The sequence below is a fragment of the Bombus flavifrons genome, chromosome 7 (genome assembly GCF_040668555.2).
Source record: "Bombus flavifrons isolate JBK064 chromosome 7, iyBomFlav1_principal, whole genome shotgun sequence".
NCBI lineage: Eukaryota > Metazoa > Arthropoda > Insecta > Hymenoptera > Apidae > Bombus > Bombus flavifrons.
This window is the reverse complement of record NC_138448.1, coordinates 2587501-2612065: the sequence shown is the minus strand read 5'-3', so window position 1 is coordinate 2612065 and position 24565 is coordinate 2587501. Positions and strand designations below refer to the sequence as shown.

The following is a 24565-nucleotide window of genomic DNA, read 5'->3' as shown; positions in this document are numbered from 1 at the left end:
TGTCATCTATTTATAGTGAACCGAGAAACCTCAGCGAGCAGACAATGTCTAAAACGATTCATCGTTGATTGTGCTTATAAATCAATTTCTTTTCCTTTTCTCGTCGATGTTTACTTCCTTTTGTATTTCACAGGTAAACAGAGATGATTATATGTATTTGCTCTGGTTTGAACGTAACCGTGGAGCTGTTGAATTCCCTCTCGTAAAGTGTCTCACGTCACATCCTCATTCACGAACTTATTAATAATGAGACATTGTTTACACGCAGTTAATTTCTAGTTATCTACGTGCAGGCTACGCGCGGCTTCTAAAGAACGACGCGCTGATATATACGGAAGGATCGCGTCGCGTGGCGATGATACCTCGATGATTTTCTCTCGTACCGTTACATACCAGCCACGTATATAATCGTTATATATAACGTATATACGATGTATATACATTATATATCAGAAATCGCATTGCGTAAGCGTTTCATAGTTACCGATCCATGCATAAAAATTTAACTCGTTTCGAGCAAATTCATAGATTAGTTTTGCTTACGATTTCATATCTGCATGCGATCGGAATGTTTGCCATAGACACGCGGCTTTCGTGACCGAAGGCTTTACTTAGTTTATATTTCGCGTGCGTCGTAATATTGTTCGTCTTTTCGTGTTGCGCGTAACAAACGATTGCTAGAGATCTCGCTCGATGAATCTGACTATTCCGTCTATGTCGATAAAAATAGGCTTTTGTACGAATAGGATAGTTTTACAATCGATTTGAGTGTTACAAGATACAGACGCTCCGGCATCGATGTTTGAGGTTTCTTACGTAAACATCAAATAACATTAGCGTAGGCAACGGCGGGTGAGGAAGAGACGAAGAAAGGAGGAGACAGGTTGGGGGTGAAATAAAAGATTCAACTAGCATGATTTAACAATATATATTCAATAACATATCTGAACGTTAAATTACAACGCTTTCGTCGTCTCCAGACTTGAAACAATAAATCGACACATCCTAATCGTTTGATACTCGCATGATATGTAATTGCCGATCTAATACAATTTTCGTGCGAATAGTATGTTTGTATTCTTATCGTTTTCTTGGAAACATTTTAAGCCTGTAAAACGAGGAAATTTACCTCATAAGTATGTCAGTTGCGTTATCAGCGATATTAATGAAACGACTAGGCCTGCTATCCGGATTGTGTCAAATCGAGTCGAACGATAAGCTGCATTGTCTTATTCTGTGATGCAGTACGAAGCGTCTGAAATAACAAAATTGCGAAGGTTACGCGAATATAGCTTTAACTATTTGCATCGCATATTCTACGTCTTACCTGAAGTTGCTGAAATAATCCAGTCGATGTAAGCTCCAACTCTGGTATTTACACCACCAACAATGGCACAAGCTCTACCCTTCGCAATGATTCCTATCAGGACAAGTCGTCTAGTCGTCGGGTTTTGCCATAGAACTGGCCCACCACTATCCATCTATTTTTTAAACAAATGCTTCAGTATTACTGCATTCGTGGAAAATTTATTTAATCAATCGATCGCGTCGATTCTGCTGCAATTCAAAGCGAAATTTACTTGACACGAATCCTTGTTTTCGGCATAGGTGCAGATTTGATCTGTCGTTATATTATAATTTCTAGAACACTGTAGGTATGTAAGCACGCTTAAGGTAACTTTTTGCAAAATATCAGAAGTTGGGCCACCATAATCCGTTGTTCCCCAACCTAATTTTATCAAAAATGTTGAGATATAATAACAAAGCGAATCGTAACGCAGTATGTAACCACTATATCACTAACCCAACAATTCAACATAATTGCCACCAAAAGTATCCGACGAATGTTGAAAAGGTAGACAGGCCGGACCAACCTCGTTAGTGAACTTAATTTCGTTCTCTGTTTTTACGATAGCCACGTCATTTTGATCATCTCTTTGACCGTAATTAGGATGAATCACAATTTTGATTATTCGATGTAATACCGTGGCGTTTGTATCCGACCCTAAAGATCGAAATCAAATTAGCCACGATGCGAGATACCAAGTACTTGCATTTACAGTAGACGCTTACCTGTTCGCAAATCATGATCGCCAACCAGGGCACCCAATTTCTGGTATTCTCTCCCGTCGACGCAATGTGCCGCTGTTAGTACGTATCTTATGGAAATTATAGTACCTCCACAGAATACGACTCGTCTTTCGAAGTCCACAATACCAACCATCATAGGGAACTCGTTCACCCCTGTATCATTTCCACCGACGATGCGGCTCTAAGAACGGTTAACAGAAGCTCTCACTTGCTTAGAATAACGTCACTCAATCTAAATGAAGTGTCGATGAATTTGCGTAAATATATACATACAGGGTTTTTCCATCCACATTCACAATTTTCGGAATCTTGGGGTCGCTTCACTGATCTCACTTCACAAGCAAATCGACCACCCCTCGACCACACTGGTGATTGCAGCGTTACAACCATCGTGTTTGATTCAGATTGTATGTTAAACTTTCCATTACCACAATACCGATGCGTAGTAGAAGAATTGACTTGCACAGCTACTTTGTCTTGGAAGCAATTGGAACTCTGCGCGAAAATTATTCGTTATTTTTTATTTCTCTTACGATTAGTAATTAATTCTACAATGAAAACTATAGCCTTACCCATGGTAATTCAAACGTGCTACAGGTTAAATCAACTTTATACTCGCTTACGATGGTCCATGAACATGATTGTGACCTGCTATAGAAATTCGGGTATTCGCGGTTCTGAATGAAATATATAGTACCAGGAGTTAGTTCGTGATAGTAGGTGCAACTGCTATTCGCAGCATTACTTAATTCAATCGAACATATAGACCAACAAAATAACAAAACCGCCGCTGCAACGAAAACAAATTTTTTCTTGGAAAATAATCAGAAAAATAAATGTAAAAAGGTTTTTTATTTTCAGCGAAAAATTAAACGTAAATTCGATAAAGTGCTCGAAACGTGATAGCGTCTGAATTGGATGCTTGAAATCAGATATATCTGTGATATAATTTACTTTTTGCGGATATGGCAAGATAATCAGAAATACTTTGATATAACACCGATTGTATACGATAAGAAGCACTTTATGAATGGTTACAAATTCTTTGCCCCAAATTTCTTTTGTCAAATGAAAGATTCATTATGTGTACCTTGTATCATAAAACCGTGGAACGCAGCGGTGCGTATAGAAAGCATGATGCTTTGATCAAAAATTTGTTACGCGATAAGTACGAAGATTTCGGAGACACGGTCGCTATCCATCTATTTGTATTTGCGTGCATTCCGGCGTTTTTATCCACGTCGCGAAGACGAGTTAAAGCAGCAACTAATAATTTCGCGGGTATTATCACGGGCTCTTATCAGAGGTAGTTGCAACCTCGAGAATAAAAGTAGATTTACGACAACTACTTAATATTTTCGCAACAAAATTCATACAAAATTTCTTAATGTTCACATTTACTCATTTTCAAAATGCACATGCTTCATTTTTTAATTAGTCGATATAATCGTTTCGATTAGGACTGACGTGATAGCTTATGTTACGATTTTTCATTGAAGATATCCAAGATATTGATATATTACTTTTAATTAGAAATGTATAGATATTTCGTGAGATTATAAATGCAAGATATCTTTCGGCAATTAATTCATTTATCACATGATAAGATAATCAATTATTTCTTAATATTTTTAGCATTCTAAAAAAGTATTTTCATCTACTTTATATTTGTTAGATAAGTATTTACTTAGGTAATTTTAATCGTGTAAAATAATAATTTGCTTGTAAATGTAGTATAAGAATTTGTTTTCTTAATTTATGATTATACGTAACTATTTTCCTTTTTTTTTTATATGTTGTAGACTTTATTGAATAAAATAGGGTCAGCCGTATCGCATACTTTTTTTTGTTTCTCGTATATTACATTCGTATTAAGATTAAAGATAAAATATATAATCATAATATACCTCAATTCATAATTATGTACTCGAAAAATGCATTTTCCTTTCAACATTTCCTATTTAATTGACGCAGATATAGATACAACGTCAAGCAGTCGAGGACATCTTAGATATTGCTGCAATTAGAATGTAAAATATTGATAGTAGTAGTCATTTCTGGACTGATTGTCGAAAATTTTGCACACGTAAAGTGACTTATTTTTCCACCTTGGAAGTGCGATTTTAAAACAAATATTTTTATATTGGGGAATTTATATTGGAGAACGTACAAGCATTTTACTCCAGCAAGTAAGTAAATAAATATTATTATATAACGATGTGAAGAATCAAAATTATGAAGAATTCAAAGATTTTGTGTGGCAAGATTCTAATCTATTTGAATTTTTTTAGATTACTCTTTATGTAATTGCTTTTGAATCATCTTGACATAAGCCAATAACATATTGATTTAAAATAGAGACAGGAAAATCTATGCAAACACCATCTGGTGTGAATGTTTAGTACAAAAGTAGTTGCTATGGCAATAGACGTTATACAAACTCGAAAATTAATAAAAATATGCACTGCCGTACAAATGTATACGTGCGTATTTTGTTTGACTAAATTTGTGATGTTTTTATCGCATAAAGTTGATCAGTTTACCTGTGATTTAAAATATTTTAAGCAGTTTTGATCAAATGATTTTATTAAGTTATATCAGGTTTAAACTATAAAATAACGAAGATGGCTAATTGTGATAGTATTATTACCCAAGAAAAAAAGAAGGTAATTATTATTAATAATAGAATTAGTATATTATGTTCGTAAAAAAAAAGCAGTAAGCAAATACTTCATATGACCTTAACCTCATTTTCTTTATTGTACACAGCATAACTACAGAAGAACAACAGGTGTTAAAAGCAATCAGGATACAACTTCCATACCAATTTACCGTCGCAGACGCGTTGCAAAAACCAAACATACACTCAAAGCTCACAATGTTTACAAATATCCATCAGATTGGATAACTGATAATGATATTATTGAACCTGAAGATGAATTGCTTTTGAGAAATAGAACTGAAACATATGAACATGAAAGAAGTAAAAAGCTAAACGAGGATGGTAGTCTTCAAAAGCAAGCATTTGATGAAGTTGATGCAGATTCAGGTATTAAACACTCGTAGGTTATAAGACGATTATTGACTTGGACGAATGATAATCAAAATCACATGCTGTATTATTTTAGGTATTATTTTATCACGAACAAGAAAACATGTCTCACGGGATGCAATGAAAATAGCTGATGAGTATCAGAAATTGGAAAAACGTTATAAAAGTGTACAAGAAGAATGTCAGAAATTAAGTGATATATTGGAGCAAAGAGAATTAGAGTATAAGAAAGTATGTTTACATTATGAGACGTTAATACAAATGATTCAGGAATTAGAAGAAGCCAAAGTTTCTCTGGTTCAACACAATCAAAAACTTGAAATGGAGAGAGTTCAGTCGAATGAAGATATAATACTTTTAAAGAATATTGTTTACCAGTTAAATATCGAATTAGAGAGATATCAAGACAAATTAGGAGGTCAAAACCATGAAAATGTTTCTGTACATGCAGAAGATGAAAATAAATATGATTCAAGGATTTGGGGAAGTATTAATTTTCATGCATTGGGACCACTTTTAAATGCTTACCAAGAAAATTTATCAGAAAAGCAGGAACTTGTACACATGTACGAACAGGAAATGGCTGAATTTAGTAGTAGATGTAAGGAAATTCTTACGGAAAATGAGATTATGCACAAAGAAGTAGAAGGATTGAAGTCAGAGGTAAATAATTATAAATATATAGACGATATGGATAAATAAATGTATATAAAAACAGTTGCTTTACATCATACATATAAATAACTACAATAAAAACTGTACAGTGTGATAGGTATACAAAGGAAATTAAAAAGTTGTTTGAAAATACTATGTTACTAAAAAATCAAAATGATATTTTAAAAAAGGAAGCTGCAAATGTAAAGAGAGAAACTGATGATATTCGTTCATCATATGAGTTAAAAATGGAAGTAATTTTAAAATGTAATGAAGCATTAAAAAAGGAATATACAACCACAACATCCGAACTGAGCAATTTACGAGGAAAATACGAAATTTTAAGCAAAGAATTTGAAAAAATGAAGAGTAAAGGAGATCAAACAGTACCTATTGCTGTTCATACTACCGCTATCGAAGAATGTAAAACATTGTTAGATGAATTAAAATATCAATATGAAAGTGAAAAACGTAATCTCTGCAATCATATAAAACATATAGAAGAGAATCAACCCGAAAACGAAAAACAACTTATAATGGTTACAGCTGAAAGAAATCATTTAAAGGGTCTTGTAGAAAACCTTGAAACAACCTTAAAGTAAGTTATTTATTTGTATATTTTTTATGCAAATGTTCTATTCATACAGAATGAATACTTAGATCTTTTTCAGACGAACGCAACATAGAATTGAACATATGCAAACTATTGTTTATTCTACTCGAGTTTCTCGTAATTCCCTGAAGGAGAAATTAAGTAAAGTGACTGCTTATTGCGAAGAACTGTTTTCCGAGTATGAAAGAATTGTTATAGAGAGAGAAAAATTACTCGCTTTCTTACGCGAAACGGAAAAAGAAAATGCAGATATGGATCGTCTTGGTAAAAGTATTAACAGTCGAGTGAAAGGTTTAAAAAGTCAACTAGAAGTACGTTTAAAATATATGTAGTGTATTTAATAGAATAACAAAAATGTTAAATAATTTATAATTTCAGATTGTTCGAAAAGGTACGAAACAGCAGGTAGATTCTGTGGAGAAACGTATAAAATTACAAGAAGTTCATGTACGCCTGATGAAACATGACTATCAACGTAAAATACAATATTTAAACGATATAATTAAGCAACAGGAAGAAATGATTGAAAAGTTACAGAAAGAGAAGCATTCTAGTCTAGATAGTTCAAGTCTAGATAGTTCAACAAGACGGATACTTCAGACAACGAATGATGATAACCCAGACAACTGTAATACTGGAACGAAAAAATCATGATCTTTGAATCTAGTTCATAAAAGGTCTGCTTACTATAAAACTCGTGATAAGATCGTCCATAATAGATTGGATTTTGAAACTGATTTTCAACGAATATCATAATAAGCATCTAATTATGGAATAGGTGCTACTCGAAATACCGTCCTCATATTTACAAACCGTGTCAGTCGCTTTATTTAGCGGTGACATCAAATGAAGCAAGTGGTTGCGAAGGCTACTGTACTCCACTCTATGAACTGTCGATGGCAGTGGAGGCTCTAATAATCATATGGTGAAAAGTTGATGTTATCCGTTATAGGTATGATGTCAGATGCGTTCCATTCATTCATATGTAAAATACACCTGTTTTAGCTTAAAATTTTTTTAAATAGAATTTAATAATAACCCTGAGCATCGATAACGTATCTATATCGATATTTTAATAACCTGTCCATACGATATATATCCAAAAAATTAAGTACTTTTTCAGTTGCAGGGATATAAAAGATCAATTTTTAAATTCATATTCCTTCCGATCTCTCTGCGTTTCCTTCTTTATTTCGCTTTAGTTTTTATTTAGGAAGTTTGCATATATATTCTGATTATTATCATAATTGTATATTTCGAAGAAAAGAAATATTGTAAAAATGAAAAAGATATGCCGAGGAAATCGGAATAAAAAATAAATAGAGATAACTTGTATTGAAATAACGAAAAAAATGATTTTTGAAATTAACCGCGTAATAAAATAGTGTGGTTAAGTAACCACCGGGGGGCATTGCGAATCGAGAAAATTATTCAGTTATGTCGCTGAAGTTCGGAGATTCTCGACATACTTCGGGACCATTCGTCAAAAGCAAAATGTCGTCTGCTAGGCGCGTCGTCGTCGTCAGGAACCGGGCCGTATTTCTAACGCGAAAATTGCTATGATAAGTGATAATGCGATGTCTTTGCATACAAGTATGTAGTGTTTTTTGTTGGAAAGTGTGTCAAAAATCGCAAAAGGATATTCTTCGAATCGGGCTCTTTCGTTGCCGTCAAAGAAACTCGAGGGGAATACCGGTGAACATTGATTTTTCCTGCTTTCGCATCTTACTCGACAGATGATCAAACGGTAATGCATACCTTTCGTATTCTGTCGAATCGTTAATATTGTAAGGATTTCAATGACTTCGTACTTTTGTTAGAGGAAATAGATTAAAAAGAGATAATATATCAGTTCATCCACATTGTATTACATAAAGTTAATTATTTGTTTCAAGTTTCCAACAGATATGTTCGACTGAATCACAGTTACATTTCATTATTTTTGGTGAAACGGTTATCTTGATTAGTTACTTGCAGAATGTTTTCCGCAGATGTCGCTGATTCTTGATATTATGTACATTGCTCGTACATCTTTCTCGTTTGAGTAGAAAACTTCTGAATTTTATGATAACGTTTCTTCTAGAGTATCGTGTACATCTTCGTGATGCGCAAACTGAAAGAATTTAGTGTCATTTTGTTGCAATATTACTGACTGTGTTCTCATTACGTTTTCTGAACTGTTAGGTTAAGTTTAACTCGAGAATAACCAAATTACATCCTTGTTTCAATCAACAAGGATGTTTTGAAGCAAAAGTGTTTTCAAGTGTTTGATTATTTATCAGAAAGACGTATAAAAGTATTTGTTGTGATTTTGCATCCGACATTCTTAAATTTGAAGTACAGAAGAGACGGAGGAAAGAAGAGAGGAAAATTATTTCGCATGGTTTCATGCACCATAAACTGAAGTCTTTTGAGTTGTGAATATACAAAAAACGGATATTTTTTTCATTTGAACTGAAAAGGAAATTAACTAAAACCATGAAAAGCTTCATTTGTAAAAATATTTCGTCGTATATAAGTATTCCAATCAATAACCATCAGAGCAAGCATTTCAAATGAAGTTGGATTATTTTACCTCTGACTGCAATAGAATCATTGTTAAATAGATAATAAAATGTCCTGAGGGTTTCGCTTGTTTCTAGCACAAATATACACATATGCGTATAAGCAACTAACCCCGTTTGAAAATAGAATGGTGAGCTGTACATCGAAGAATTTACGCATGTTTTAATTTTTTTTAACGTCGCCTGAGAATTAGTTCGACTTGATACGTTACCACATCCGCTTCCGGTTCTTTGTATCGGATCTCTCTCGATCTATCTTTTGCACCGTTGATGCATGTATTTAGCATGTACTGAAATTAAATAGGAAACGCGTTAAATATCGTTATTAGCACAATCAGCACTCGTTTGTTAAATGAAGTTTCATGATATTTCGGACATCCTTAGAAAGCGCTATACGACAGGAAGCATTACTTTCCCCACATGAGTCATAATTCGAGTACTAAAATATTAATGCAATATTGTTTGCCCCGTCTCCTCTGGACACGCATATGTCGTGGGTATTTTGAAAACTAACTACATACATACTTTTGTACGATTTACTATTAATGTTATGAACGAAAAAAAGGAAGAGGGAATAGGAAAAACTAAAAATATTCTTTTTCATATTTATAGAATGTTTCGGAAAGGGGATAATATCGAGGACAGCAAGGGCGGTGGAACTAGACTACGATATTTTGACGTGTGAAATACGAAAGAATCTTGAGTTGGTGACAAAGGTTGTGAAACATAGGAACAACGACGGAAATTTATGGCCGTGTCTACGAACTCGAGCCTGACTTAACTGTTTTCGACCAAATCTAACCTGACCTAAGCGCCGCTGACGACGAAGATACGAAGCATTGCTGATCATCGGCGTGCTGGAAGCATGTTACGTTGCTGTCTAAAGTAACTGCTATACGTATCAGCGAGTATCAAAAGGACGCCAGACATCGCGTACGCTTTCCCTGTTCGTTCGTCTCCTTGCCACCTCTCTTCCTTCCGTTCCGCCGGTGCAGTTCGTGCACTTCTACGCAGCGATACACTACTCTACCCTACAGCGGCGTCGTGTACAGTAAATAAACGCGCAGCATGCTGGATACAAGTTCCACGTGCTTTTCGTTCGGTTGAAACTATTTTCAACAACAAAGCCATTCATCTCGAAACAAAGAGAAAGAAAAAAGGGAAAAACGCTGCTAGCGTGATCTATATCGCAGAGGAAGAGAGTAATAAAAAAGAATGTCGTATCTAATATTGCGTGCAAAGTTGCCAGCTGCCCGCTGTCGATAACACGGCGACTTAGTTCGGTGCACTATTCGCCGCTGCCCTCGGCAACATTATTGAACGTAGACGACGTAATACTTTGCAGCTCTCTTGTGTGTTGCGGTTGTGAAATTGCCAAGTGGTTGTGAAACAGTGCCGAGCAAAAGAGGAGTTGCACGAATATGGTGTAAAAAACAAAAGAAGTTTCAATTACACAGTTTTAGAGAATGGAGTTCGAGCTGGACGGAAGTCTAAAGGAATGGGTAAAGGATAAACCGCTGAGTATCCTGCAGCTCGATCCTGCTGACAGAGCCGTCTTACGGATTGCCGGTAAGTGTCAATCAGTGTTTCCAGTTTCCGTTTTCATAAGCCGGTTACGTACTTAAATTCTCTATGGCGCGGTGTTTCGCCTTCCGCCTTTCGTTTTCGTTCCAAGTTCGATTCGCGAGTATATATTACACGAGGTTTGCTGCTTTGCCGAGGAAGAAAAAGTAAATGTATTTTATCTTTCGTTTCCGATGTATAAAATGAGTTTAAATACCATGCGTTCATACGAACTATACGAGCTATTCGATCAGTTATAAAATGGACCTCATTATATATACGAGTGTGGTGAATTACGTTAAACGGTGATGACGTTTGCCACGACAACACCGACTGTCGTACTACTGATCGACAACATGTACGTAATCGACCAGAATGTTAGCATATAATGAGTGAATTAACGACTACATCGATGGTAAATCATCTACTCTTATTTTTCAAATCGGATGATATTAATCGAGGATACTAATAAATCGTCGGGACGTGCGTTTGAATCAATAATGACGCTAATAATTGATGAAGTTTTTCTGACCCCTTGTATTACTTCCCTGCCGATTCTCCCCCGAGTACCTCTTATCGATCGTATCGATTAGCGCATAAGAGTTTCGTTAAAGGAGGAAAGTATGGTATATACGTATATGATCGCATCGTATCGTCTGTTACTCTCCGTGAATTGACCCATTGGAAAACTGATACACGTATAGTCACGTATATATGTACATAGATAGAAGTCATAAGAAATTAGCTGCGTTATAAATTCTTCTGATGTAGGAAACAAGAATCGTTTGCGGTACTATCTTGCGTCGACCTTCGACGCGGGATGTTGACCAGGAATAGATACTCGACACCATTCGATAAATATCGGATTGCAGTTTGCTGATCATCTTACCGTGAGAGATTTTTCATTCAGTTTGCGTGCCTCTGTCGCAAGTCGTTCTTCGCGACACTTAGGTCTTCGAACCAATTTTATCCCTCCGTACATGCAACGAAACCTCGGTAAAACGGACCTCTTCCACGATTATCGAGTCCGCTAGTCTTTTTTTTTTTTCGTTCCTCGACGGGCATAGGACAAGCGTGTGTATGCATATGAACGTATGCATGTGGGACATATCCGATTCGTGAAATTACAGGCTCTGATTCACGCTCACAAAAGCAACGACGCGCGCGGTCTGCTTGGTTCCGCACCATTTTCACGTAGCGTCGTTAAAATGGTGTTCGATCGACGTAACGTAACTCTCGTTATCTCGTAAATATACCGTAGGTGGGAGCCAATATTGAAGTATCGCATCTCGGGCACGCGAGCATAATTGTTTCTAATTATAACGACCTATTGGTACGCTATCGTAAATGCTCTAGTAACCGTTGTTCTATCAAGTACCGGCGGCCGATTCTCTCAATTGCCTCTCTGCTCTCAAGACTCACGCCGTTTCTCCCCCCGCTGTATTAATTTATGGTTTTCCGAGAACGCGAGCGAATCTCGGCTGGCGAAACGACTTTTAACCACATTGAACGCGTTCCGGTCGAGAACGATGAATGAAGACACTTGTGTCGCGATCAAAGAGAGCAGACAACCGAGCAATATGCGGCTAACGATCCAACCACGTCGTCGCGTCGATGAACTCACGACCATGCTTTTCACCGGTCACGGTCCATAAGATGTTCGTCAGAGAGGTTAGTACTAGTTCACTATGCCTACGCGATGGCAAGTAGTGAGCGGAGGCGGCAGGTTAGGTCGGTCCGCATTAATCTAGGAGCGTGGAGGCGGCAACAGGTGCTCGGGTCATGGTTCGATGCCCCAGCCTCGAGAACGTCTTCTTCCCCCTTCCTTCTTTTTGCTCTTACAACTTTTTTCCTTCCTCTTCGTTACTTCCTTCCTCGCGGCAAACTCGTTTCGTTTAGATACGCTCCGCTGTGGTGTCATTTACAGATCGTTCGAGATATTTCTTTTCTAAAATTGAATCCCGATCCTTATAGAGTAGAATAGAATAGCACAGTTCGCTTGCTTTTCCACGAAATTGTCGAGTATTTTAGTGCCAATAGTTGAAAAGGAAAATATAGATATACGACGAGTTTCGAAAGTCGAAGGTGGAAACAGAATTTTAACCGGTGCATTGTTTTGCACCTGTTAGTCGTACATTTGTTACGATGTCTGGTTTTCTTTGCCTACGTACAAGGCTTCACAAGCCGCTCGCTAGATGTCCCGGGGTACCCGAAGTATCTGAAGAGGTCGATGCATCCGTGTTTCGTCTTGTATTTTTCGCGGGAGAACTTTTCAGAATGAGTAAAGACCTGCGTGTAACACGCGAGTATCTCTCGAACCGAAAGGACAGACGGTGGCCTAATTAACTTCATGAAACTAATTCGTCTGAAAATTGAGAGATACTCTCTCCGTTTCCTTGCTTACCTGCTTTGTAAGACTTCTTCATCGCGCACTCCCTTGTTCCTCGAGGATTCTTGTCTTCGAGGGACCAGTAGAACGTTACACGGACCAACATCTATAGCGTTAACCCGGGCGAATACGTTCCAATCTACCAATTCGGCGTTCAAGATCAGACTAAATTTCTTTGGCGCAAACCGGGATTTAATATATATTTCGTGGAGTAATCTTCATGGCGATCGGCGGTACAGTTAGGAATCCGTGTGTACATGCCAACAAGGCAGGGAAGATAAAAAAAAATTAAGGTAACAGGTAAAAAGTTGCCCGGTGGGATCCAGGCCATGAGTCGGGAACGATGAACCGCTCTTCGAACTCATCGAATATGTAGTAGACATTACGATATAACGTTAGAAGAGTGGAAATTATTTCGTTTGGGACGAATTGGTACCTGCAGACGTGCATTCAACTCGTGCCAACGGTTCTATTTGGTAAAGTCGCGAAAATTCGTTTGTGAGGACTTGGATCATCGTCCGGAAAACCGATGAGATTAGAAGCTGTAAATAGCTGTGTGCTCAATCATGTATCGGCTTACAAAAGGCTTAGGCCTCTCATATTGAAATTCAGATCATTTCGACCCTTGGTGTGTTTGTATATCTGTTCACGCTTTCGAGGACTAACGGTTCGACCGAATTATTTTCTTTCCAGTTTTCAGCTGGGTCATTCCTTGTCCAGCGAGAAGGTGTCATTTAAATTTATATACAAATGGCCATCAAGTATCAGTATATCGAGGATACGCCGAGAATTTTTGGTAGTTTGTAAGAAGATTATTTGGAGTTAAGGCTCTTTAAAATTATAGCTGTGAACATCGTTGATTACACTTGGCATTTAACTTATTGTAGGGATTATCATAAAAAAAAAGCGGAAATTAAACGGTACATCGGCCGTTAAATCGCAATGAACAGTTATTCAGGGTAATCGATTCCTTAATCACTGGCTTAAGTACTTACTCATCCACCTTTGTACTGGGACAATAGCCGATACCTAGTTTCTGTCAACGAGTTAGTCGCAACATAGTTGGATAATTTTACACGACGCAAATGTTATCATGTATCTTGATAAGATAAACTTTCGAAGATATATCGATAAATTTGTGCATTTGTGATCGCGAGCGGGATTAGCGATCAGGGCGAGAGTCACATATTTAGTGTGCACATCTGTTAGCGGCGACGCCGCGTTTGCCGTCGAGTTTCACCGCGAGCATAAACAAGAGGTAGAATATCGGCGACGTTAGGAATGATCGACGAAGAAAAAATGAGGTACATTTGGCCTGGCGCCAGATCGCAAGAATTCTCACGCTAGCGTCGGGTTCTCTCGCGGCTAGGATACGGCGTCGTTTTCTTACTCGCGATCTTCTCTTTAGCCAGGGAGGTCGAAAAATTCTCTTCGAAACGGTAAACGGTGGAGGATTACCGCATTGAATGAATATCAGAACGCGGTCGTATTCACGCGTGAAACGCGAACAATCCTTGTCCTGTTTGGCACAGTGTTCGGTGCATTGAATTCGTGATTCGCGGTATTTTGCACGGCGCGCCCCTGTCGTTACGTGACCTGCCCTACGAACCTGTTTGTAACGGCAGCTATTCCACGGCGGTGGAGTACATCGCTGTCAAAAAGACAGAGGCCGTGTTTGGTCTTTGTCTATCGCATCTGTCTCTTGGTCCCGTCTCTGTTCGGCTCTCAGGCGGTTTCACCCCGACCCTCGACGTGTCGATTTCTCTGTTCAACGAACGGAGAAAGTGAAGGATGAACGAGCTGCAATGGCGGGGCATGCGAGGAGTAGGTTCTGGAACCTCGAGGCTTGAGGTAGAGGCAGCTTGGGTGGGCGGCAGTTGTCCAGGCCGCCGCAGTCTGTGTCGAGGCGACGTGCTCTACACGACGGAGCGGCAAATCGCGTCTTCTCCAACTCGCAAGCCGCTCGCTCGCTCTCCTTCTCTCCCCTTTCTGTCCCCTCCCCTCCTCTTTCCTCTTTATTCTCCCTCCCTTCCTATTCTCTCTCGTTCTCTCCCTTCATGCGTCTCGTTGCCATTCCTCCTTTTGCCCGGTTCGGTCCTCCTCTGCGTTCGTCTCGCTGTTCCTTATCCGTCCGTTGCTCCTCTTTCCTCGGCCCATTCATCCTTCTCGGTCCACCTTTCCGTCTTTCTCCGTTCAACCGTTTCTTCGGCGCGAGCGTGTGCGCGCGTTCCTCTCGCCACGAGTCTCTCCGTCCTCGTCGTACGGCCTACAGCTACCTGGCCGTGTTACGGCGGGGTTCCGGATACGCGCGTCGACTTCGTCAACGTTGTCGTGCGGTACGTTCTACCAAGAATTCCAGTGCCACGTCTCGAGTAGCGGCGGTCGGTCGGTTGGTTGGTTTGGGTCGGACTGCAGGACGAACGATCGGTTTGGTTTGTTTATTGCTCTGTCAGTTGTTTGGGAATTACGTCGACACTGTCGTCGTCGTCTATATATGTATATGTTTTCCGATGTCAAAGCTCGCGCGCGAATGTTGTCGCAACAAAGCGTTCACGACGATCGAATAGTGTGATGAACGAAGGAACGAACACCGTTATCGTGACGTGATGTTAGCTTGTCAAGGGTTGATAACGTATCAGCTGATAACTAGATCGATAACGCGGCGATTGATATCCAGTGCGACAATCGAAAGGACGTTTGATATCGAAGAAGGAACTACTCTCGCGATCTCGTGGGTGTTCCTTGTTGCATTTGACACGTGACAGGAAATTGTTCGGTCAGTTCGGTGTATGGTTGAGAATATTGGCCCGCTTTGACGTGGAATATATAGATATTCAGTGAAAATTTTCGGCAAACTCGGACTGTGAGCAAAACACGAGGCGTTCCGTGAGTCACGCTTCGTTTTGTGGCACCTCCCAGCTCTACTACCTCTGTCTCTGACTCCGGCTGTCTCCCTCTCTCTGTCTCGCTTTTTCTTTCTTCCTCCGATATAGACTTGTATACTTATTCGCTCGATCGTTCCCACTCGGGTCTCTCGGTTGCCCCTTCCATTAGTAACCGCGTTGTTGGTAATCACGAAACGGCATATTGAGTCTGAACGATTAAGCGTCTGATTCAGCAAACGACAAATGCGTATATCGATATTATCGCAAGGGTTCATTCAAGATTACAATCGTTCGTGTTTCTCCCTTTTTGTTTTCCTTCGTCGTTCCAAGCTTCATTTCCTAGAATTCCCCCTGTTTGAAAGACGAACTAGTCACAGTTGGTTCGTATCATTCGTTTCGTTCCCTTTAAGTCGGTAGCGTGTCAAGCAAGCTTCATAATAGCCTGAAATCCGATCGCCGAAACATAAGACATGTCACGGGGTGGGTTGACGTAAGAATAGAGCTATCAATGGGACAAGAATGTCGAGAGGTGTCTGTACGATCAGCGAGGAATACCACGCCGCGCGACCAGTGTATATGTATACATACACTCCCGTTCAAAAATATGATACTTGGATCATCACAACAAATATATGCTTAAACTTGTGGATATAATTAATGAATTTAATTAAATATTTGTCTCGTGCTTTCATTACCACATTTGTAGTTAGCATTTTCGACATTCTGGCTATTTGTTTATTGCGTTAGGTATAATCTTATTAATTTTTTTTTTATATGTATTTCGAGCATGACAATTTAAATTGCTCCAAAACTTCTCTGTGGTCTTCTTCTTGTGTCCAAAACTTTTAAACCAACAGACTGAGTGCGGAATTTACGGTTTATGTCTATAAACGTTCAAAGTGTGCTTTAATATTGGAAATTTTAATTACAAATCGAAACACGTTCGAAAATGATACGAGCCCTCGTACTTTTGAACGGGAATGTATATAGATAGACGTGGCGGTCTCAGCAGCGAGTAAATCAGAAGAAAGTCGTTTTCATCGAATACGGGGATTGCGTAATAATTGCAGGCTGTTGGAACTCTATGACAAACCGGCTTCGCGAGAAACACCGCGCACAATCACGTATGAGTCCGCGCTTATGTGTCCCCGCGTGTACGTGGAATTTCTTAATTTGGTCCGATCGGCCTATTCTCTGGCCCGAATCGGTCGTAGCCAGTTGATCCGTCTTTGTACCCTGGTTTCGCCGTTTCGAGCATAATTGAAACACGAAGAAACGTTATCTCGTGTAAGTGCGACTATTATTATTGTGCCTAACTAGACGCGAAAAGTCGCGTGAGTGACCTCTGCTTCTGAATTCCCATCGTTCCTTCCAAGAAAAGTGTACACTGAAACCATGGAAAGCGCGTGATACTCGAAAGCGGAACAAGTCACGTGTTTTCTTGCCAAATTACTGCGCCCGGCGTAATTGAGCACTGCCACGTTTCTCGTGTTCAAACGGAATGTCAATTATTTTGTCTCACACGCGTGATACCCTCCCTGCTTATCCCTCGTTATCTCACCGTCCTCTGGCACATGATACTTATGTCTGCTTCAACAAACACTTCGTTTCTCATTTGATCGGTCCTTGGCTGATTTTCATTCAGATTTTCTATCTTTCCCCTCCAACTTCCCGTTCATCACCTGGACTGTCTTCCCCTTCTGCTTTCTTTGTTTTCGTCCATCGTCATCACACACAGATCCATCTATTTTCGAGCCGATTCGTTCTCGTTATCGTTGTCGTCACTCTTTCTCCCTCTCTTTTTCTCTCTCTCGCTCTCTTCGTCTACCCGTTCGGTTAGTACATCGCCCCACCTTCGTATCTGCGACCTCCAGCGTGTTCGCACCGAAAGCCGTATTTGGTTGTTGCGTTAACAAATCCACGAAAGTGCAAGTAAGTTTTATCGTTGTGAAGCACGTCGAGTTTATCGAGCCGCGACTAAAAGTCTTTGAGACTAAAAGTCTTTGATTTCTTTGCGAAATCGTATCGAGACACGGTTATCGACTGACCCACCTTTCCTCCATACACGCACCGATTTTTGCCTTTTTCCTCTTTCCGGTTGATTCTTGATGACGCAGTTGCAATGATTGCGCGAACGTCGGAAGATTTATCATTTATTATTATTCGATAAACGAGGAACCACATAAACTCAGATTACGCGAATTCACGTCGAGAAACAGCGAAAACGCGTGAATCGATATCTCGTTCCATTTTACGGAATCGCGTTGAATATCGAATGTTCTATTTCATATACGGCTCCGAGATCATGTTCGCAATCTCGAAAACCAGTTTGCGTCGCCTCGTGAAACAGGAACAGAGTTTAGAGAGAACCGGAGGCTCTATTAGCTGAAACGCTCGACTTTAACGGGCGGTCTCGAGGATTCTTCGTTTTGCGCCGAGAAAGGTCAGCCGAAAATTTATCTACCGGTCGGAATTTAGGATCCAGGACTTCGTAGAATTCCGCGAAGGTCGTCTGCAAGGCGTTCCTCGTTTCTTCATTCGTATTTTTGCTAGCGATTCGATGTATCAAGTTCGAAGCTAAGAAAACTCGCGAGACGGTCGATCGGTTCGCGCGAGGGTCAAACTGCGTTCACACAAGAGTCGATTCGTAATCGATATACTAGAATTACGTATTGTGGAATGGATAGCGATCGGAATGGATACGATGCAAAAGAGTTAACGGGTAGCACATCGACTATGTGCGTTCATAAGTAGGACGTAACTGGGACAGTGGATGAGCAAAGCGAGAAAGATGCTTCTAGCTGTCGGAGAATCGATGGCTGTTTTGTCATTTGGCTCGAGGCGGTGGTTACGATAGATGCGAAGATAGGTGGGGTTTCCGGCGGCGAAGTAGCAAGGGAAAGAAGGATGGTGTCGTCGTGGTAAAATGAAGGGGCGCGAAGGTGGCTTGTGAAAACACACCGAAGGAGAGGAAAAGAAGTCTCGCACGCGCGACTCTTTACAGCGGCGTGAGCCACGCTTTGCCGCGTGCAGCTCAAGGTTGAACCGAACTATACGACCGGTGGAGAGAGTCTTCTCGGCTTCCAAGAGCCCTCGAGAAGTCCTCCGTGAGCCGACTATGGATCCGTTATATTGCTACGCCGTTGCCACAAGAATGCCGCCAAGCCAGCCCCCTCTAGCAGCTCGCATTATGCCGATCCGATGCGTGTACACGCGCTTCCTCCTTCTTCATTCTTCGTCCGCTTTTCTCCGCAGCTTCTTACTTACTCGTTTATCGTTCCGGCTATCGTTCCTTTGCTATTTTTCTGCGTGGCTGGTTTCGCGTTAGGAAGCGATATCGTTCACCGGAGAACCAAGAGATCGTAGGTGGTGTAAGATACGTTGGGTGGGGAGCAGAAAGAGCATGCTTTGCGTTTCGATCTGTCGTGATGTCATCGATCGTTTCACGAGTTTCGTTATCTCGTATTCTTACGTGTTCTGCTTCTTCTTAAAAGGAACCCGTTGTTGAGACAGATGTCGGAGTTTCCGTGGAAGAATCCGGTTGAGGAGCAACTGGCACGTCGCGTTCCCCCTTTCACTAGTTCTTCTAACAAAATTTCATCGACGAGAGATGTGACTGCTCTGTTCGCGCGTTACGTGCGCGCGGGGTACTTTCTCTCGAACTTTCTATACGTCGCGTCGTCTAACCAATGCGACGGACACGGTTAGAAGGAGTTCGCCTAACATCGCGTGGCGCGTGACACGCGTTACTCTATTTTCTATTCGCATCTAATTCCGTCTGTCCTAGAGAGAACCGGCCAGAGTCGAGTCGAGTCCGATCCGAGCCCCGCGATCTTGGATTTCGTACGATCACGTTTGACGTTTCGTATTGGACGCGGTGCGCGAGCCGTCTAACTTTGTCGAAAATATTAACGGAATACCAAGGAACAACGAGATCCATTCACGGCTTTTGATATCGGTGTTCAAAGTTCAAACAGGGCGTGACCGTGGTTGGTAACGATACGCGTAACGGGGCAGGTGACTGAATGGATGAAAGAGGGCAAACAACACGCAAACTCGATTCGAGTAATCTAAATTCGAAGGCCGGTAGGATTAGCAAGGGCCCGATGTCGATGTGTTGCAATTGGCGTTGTTGGTTTTCGCTTCGATCCAGAAGACGACACCCACGTGCTGTTGCTTCTATTACCATATACGAAGATCCCGATGGTCTTGGGTTTCCCCGGGTGGCACCCGTGTCTCTCAGTCACCAATCGTCTCGTGGACCGTCAGTTTGGTAGATCGCTCGCTGGTTCGTTGGTACGCTCGCTCACAACCCACAGCCGGTTGTTCGTTCGTTAGTGCAATCGCTGATTCGCTCGCGTGCTCGATCGTTGCCACCGCGTTCGCTTCTCTATCCCTGCCAATTCCGATACCTTTCATTTCGTCTTGTTTCCTTTAGTTTCATTTGGTTATCGGCCACAGTCTACTCCACAAAGTATTTTTTAACATTCTATACTTGGTTGGGTTAGTGACGCGTATACTCGCTAATAGAATCGTTCGGTTTAATTGGTCGCGCGAAAGTCGAGCGGGAGAGTAACGAAAATTACCTCGTGCTCTTCTATTTATCGTGTCTGCTCGGATATAGTCGGAGTCTCTTTCGCTCTCTCGAGGAGAACGATGAACTAGGGGTCCGCGAAAGACCGATTACCGGCGTCTCGTGGTGCACCACCGAGCCACTTTGGCCGAGAAACGTTGAGTGGTTACGTCTGCGACGTGCCGTGATAAATTCGGTCGTTGATTCGTTAAGCTTCGTTCGCGTCTAGAGAGCGGGCGAACGGCCGAACGGACAAACGGGGAACGAAATTAGCTGTTCTTCTCGTTGTCCGCATTGTCCGTGTCGTCGGTGTCGCCGACGCGCCCTCCAGTTCCTTCCTATCCGATTGCGTCGTGCCTACGTTCGTTCATCCCTGATCGTCTGGCTACGCGATCGTCGTCCGACCTTTACACCATCTCTCTTCTTCCAACAGTGCAACACCACAGCCAGTGTCAAAATTATTCGATCCGAAAACAAACGAAAACCGAAGGGTGCGCGCGGTAGCAACAACAGGGGTGGAAAGTGAATATAATTAAGGACGAAACTAGGTCTTCCGTCGACTCGAAGTGCCATACATATAATTAAACCTTCCATTAAGATAAGCCTACGTTAGTAAGTGTTTCTGTACGAAACGTTTTTAAAGTGTTCCGCGGTAGTTTCCAAGCCACTAATGTAAATACGAGCAAAAGGCTTCTGCGAAAGGAAACTGCCGATCATAGGAAAGGAGTTATTCTTACGTCGACACGGTGTCAAGAAAGAAAAACGGAACGGGACAGTGTGCTTGGTACGCGTGTGCATGTGGCGTATCTTGGCGAACGAAAAGAAGATAACCTAGTAAAAAGGGAGAACGTGTACGTTTCGTTGGAGATAAAGGTTGTTATACATATAGGAAGAAAGAAAGAAAGAGCAAAGGCCCGATGAACAGGGAAAACATCGTTTCGTTGTTGGCTGGTTTCGAAAGAACCTAAGAAGACTTGTAGCGAGCTTAACTGGCTAAACGAGATGTCCACTCAAGCTTATTACAAGGAGAGGCTCGGTTTCGATCCGGCCGATACCGTGGCGGAACATCATCGTGAGCAGAGATCGCAGCACGGATACGAGGAGTCTCTTTCCAAGTTCAAAGGTCAGAACGAAAATGGATTTTCGTGGATGATGGAAGGACGGGAAAATTGGCGGGTGGAAGGGGCCACAGAACACCGTTCCGGCAGCACTCAGGCTTTCTGGGGTTGCTGGGCGATGTTCATCGAGGCGCACGGTAGGTGAAGAGTTGGCATGCCGATGCTGGATCCCGTCCAATACCTTGCCCCTGACCCTCCTCGTCCTGCCAATAGAAACTTCTTTTTCAATTGTCCCGAACACACGTTTTTTTATTTTCTCTCGTTTTCATATTTTTTCTTTTTTTTTATATCGACTTCGCTTTGGCTTCTCCCTTGGTCTTTGTCGTCCGAGAATCGAGACAGCACGAAATAGCTAGCCCTACGTGCGATTCTCCGAGTTCTATTCCCTTGAATATTCCTCGGTCAGAACGAGATTCTGCTTGTTAGAAGCGGAGAAATCGAGAGAAAAGGAAGACCGGAGAATTACACGCATCGCGTAAACTAGAGTTCGTATCGGTTTGAGAGTATACCGTGAACGGAAGTATCTTTTTTGAGGTCGTTTACCTTTTGCCGTTTGACCCGAATGTTTCGCGGAAGTAGCCTCGGAAATAGCCGGGGCAAAATAATTCGCGCCTCGTGACGAGCTCCGATCCAAAGTCTCGAATGTCCGATACGAGAAAGTTCTTAATCCTACGCGATTCTTGTAATTTTCTCGCGCGTATAGTGCAACCATGTATAGACGCAAACACGTGTCTGTGAACTTTGAAAGTGTTTTTGATTTCTCTTTCTTTTTTTTCTTTTTTGTTCATTTAACATTGACTAACTTTCTTGAAGTGTCTTTGTGTGTCTAATATCGCGCCGACCTTTTGTTACCGGATTGAATCGTGGTGGATAGTCAAGGCTTCCCGCCTCCTTAGCGTTTCGACCATGTAGAATCATTTACATTAGAATCCGCTTTTACAAACGGGTTACGCGCTGTTCCTTTTGTCCACGCACATGCACATACGTAGATAGTGTCTCACTTACGAAACGATTTCACGAATGTATCGCGCGTGATAACCAAGCGTTTTCGCCAAACGGTTCTCTTTTATCGAAAGAATTCTTTTGGGGCGTGTACGCGTGGTTTGCGTACGTAATTCAGTACGTGCCACGTTCGTAGAAACGTGAGCACGTAATTCCCTGTTTGGGCTGTCGTCAGGAAAACATTTATCGCGATTTCCTTTCCATCGTTCCATAACAAATTCATGTCCAGGGACGATCGTCCAGCAATCGTTCCCCGTTATCACACGCTCCGAAATCCCATGTGTGTAGTCGGGGAACGAATGTTCTCATTGTCCCAATTTATCTCCAATTGTGCTTCGGTATGCCACTCTTCCGAAGCGTTGTTTTCGATTACGTTGGAATATTTTTCCTTCCAAGGCACATGCGGCTTTTCGACGAACTTCGATCGAACCGATTACGAGTTAATACCTTGTCACGTCAATTAGAATAAACGTGTTTATTTATTTTTAACGATTACGTACACGTATAAGCCTAATCGATCGGATCTTTCTTTTTTTTTTATCTACTTTATCGTATATTGGATAACGAGTTTCGGTAATTCATGAACGCATTACGGACGAAGTATGACTCGAACGTACACTTAATTGCTATTACGCGGACCTTCCATAAAAGCATCGTTGTAAGACGGTGTAAATAGGTTTGCCTTACTATTTCGTAACGTTGTTGCCACAAAAATGGGAAAATTCATCGAAACCGTTGTTCGCGACTCCTTTCGAAGTTGAGCAATAGTTCGAGGGTCTGAGAGTTCATTATTCGTATTAGCTACGATCGTCTTCAGTCTCCGCCTGGTTCGCGGAGAGGTTAAATAAGTGTTTGTTAATGAAAGCCTACAGCTACACAGAATCGGATAATCGGCCGTAATTAATTGCTACTGCGAAGTCCGAGCAGGGGCCTCCTACTCGATTAATCTCGCGATCGAGTAGTGTCGTCGAACTTGTATCTATCTAGTGTAACGATGTCGGTTCGAATACTGGCGGATATTTCATCGATGGATGTTGTAAGGTTGCTAAGACAAATTATTCGAAACGTACAGTATAGCAAGATAGCACAAGTACAGAACACAAGGGGATAGATATCCCATCGCTTTATTATTAGAGATCAGGTGTTTAGGGCACAGGTTGGGAGAACATGGGCAGACTGCACTTGGCATTTACAGAGCCTCCTAATAATTCGGCAAAGTTTTAACACACTTTCGCTTGTTTGCGTGCACGATCGGCTGTTCTTTTCCTTTGTGACTACCTACGTACAAACACCCATCTACCTATCTATCTATCTGCCTACCTACTTTATTATCTATCCCGACCACCTACCTGTCTGTCTGCCTGTCCGTCTGTCTACTGTTGCTTTGGCTGCTTACTGCCTTGATGCCTGATGCCCGATGCCTGTTTGCCCGCGTAGACGATCGCTCGTAACTCGTGTGTCGGTGATAAAATCGAAATTGACGATTTAATTAAACTTCAACGTAGGAAATCGGTACAATCGCATACATTAGAGAAAAGGAAGCGGAGAAAGCGTAGAAAGACAACGTTCGCTTTTCACCCTTGCAATGAACGTCTCTAACAAATTGATCATCTTTGTGATTGCAGACGAACGAGACGCGATCCAAAAGAAAACATTTACCAAATGGGTGAACAAGCATCTGAAAAAGGTAAGCCTCTCGAATCGTAGAAAACATTTCGCGTTTTAAGCAGTGCGACAGTCGATGGGCGTTCACTTAAATCGGCCTGCTGCTCGACGACAAACGTTCGAGCAGTAAATTCGGATTGATCTATAATACATACACGCGCGCGTGTGAGCGCGTGCAATCTACCAATTATGATCTAATTCTTCTACAAGAAATGATTAGGTGCATTCCGCGAATTATAAGGGGAGGAGGCTGTTCCTCGTACGGCAGCCGTGGCCCTTCCTTCAAAATATCGAACGATACCTAATTTTAGAGCGACCTTAGCAGGAGGCCACGGCTGGTGGAGTTGAGGCGCGAGGAAATATATTGAAACACCTGATAGGTGAGCATACGAGAGC

The 24565-nt window shown here is 41.3% G+C and overlaps 3 protein-coding genes across 46 annotated transcripts in view; 2 read left to right on the top strand and 1 right to left on the bottom strand.

Annotated features, from left to right (window-relative positions):
- Nucleotides 1-909: 909 nt before the first annotated feature.
- On the bottom strand, nt 910-3326 carry LOC138181553 (venom serine protease 34). Its single transcript, XM_069116471.1, has 8 exons — nt 3182-3326; nt 2664-2881; nt 2365-2586; nt 2074-2272; nt 1805-2005; nt 1581-1729; nt 1328-1481; nt 910-1255 (listed from the first exon to the last, which is right to left on the bottom strand). The coding sequence occupies exons 1-8, from the start codon at nt 3225-3227 to the stop codon at nt 1230-1232; spliced, it is 1215 nt and encodes a 404-aa protein (XP_068972572.1). The 5' UTR covers nt 3228-3326; the 3' UTR covers nt 910-1229.
- Nucleotides 3327-4114: 788 nt separating this feature from the next.
- On the top strand, nt 4115-7468 carry LOC138181551 (centrosomal protein of 89 kDa). Its single transcript, XM_069116469.1, has 8 exons — nt 4115-4280; nt 4383-4757; nt 4861-5140; nt 5220-5806; nt 5908-6395; nt 6469-6721; nt 6789-7087; nt 7189-7468. Exons 2-7 carry the CDS (start codon nt 4716-4718, stop codon nt 7062-7064), a joined length of 1926 nt encoding a protein of 641 aa, XP_068972570.1. The 5' UTR covers nt 4115-4280; nt 4383-4715; the 3' UTR covers nt 7065-7087; nt 7189-7468.
- A 441-nt stretch (nt 7469-7909) lies between these two features.
- The window catches only part of shot (dystonin-like protein short stop), a 51169-nt gene continuing 34513 nt past the window's right edge, over nt 7910-24565 (top strand). For 11 of the 44 annotated variants that reach the window (XM_069116444.1, XM_069116420.1, XM_069116422.1 and 8 more), the window contains exons 1-3: nt 14830-15358; nt 20818-21639; nt 24130-24191. In XM_069116444.1, the coding sequence (XP_068972545.1) occupies nt 21387-21639; nt 24130-24191 (315 nt within the window). In that variant the 5' untranslated portion in view covers nt 14830-15358; nt 20818-21386. Of the gene's footprint in view, nt 8158-9586; nt 10544-14828; nt 15359-15685; nt 15813-20028; nt 20108-20817; nt 21640-24129; nt 24192-24565 lie in introns of those variants that run through there. The other 33 variants (XM_069116429.1, XM_069116425.1, XM_069116435.1 and 30 more) reach the window with 12 other exon arrangements.

Bases quoted from the DNA above. Each gene is read 5' to 3' on its own strand.
- LOC138181553 (XM_069116471.1), bottom strand. From the start codon at position 3,227: ATGCTTTCTATACGCACCGCTGCGTTCCACGGTTTTATGATACAAG. The intron at 2,273-2,364 runs GTATGTATATAT...AACCGTTCTTAG, and splicing joins AATGTGGATGGAAAAACCCT to AGCCGCATCGTCGGTGGAAA. The intron at 2,006-2,073 runs GTAAGCGTCTAC...TTCGATCTTTAG, and splicing joins CGATCATGATTTGCGAACAG to GGTCGGATACAAACGCCACG.
- LOC138181551 (XM_069116469.1), top strand. From the start codon at position 4,716: ATGGCTAATTGTGATAGTATTATTACCCAAGAAAAAAAGAAG. The intron at 4,758-4,860 runs GTAATTATTATT...TATTGTACACAG, and splicing joins TTACCCAAGAAAAAAAGAAG to CATAACTACAGAAGAACAAC. The intron at 6,722-6,788 runs GTACGTTTAAAA...TTATAATTTCAG, and splicing joins GTTTAAAAAGTCAACTAGAA to ATTGTTCGAAAAGGTACGAA.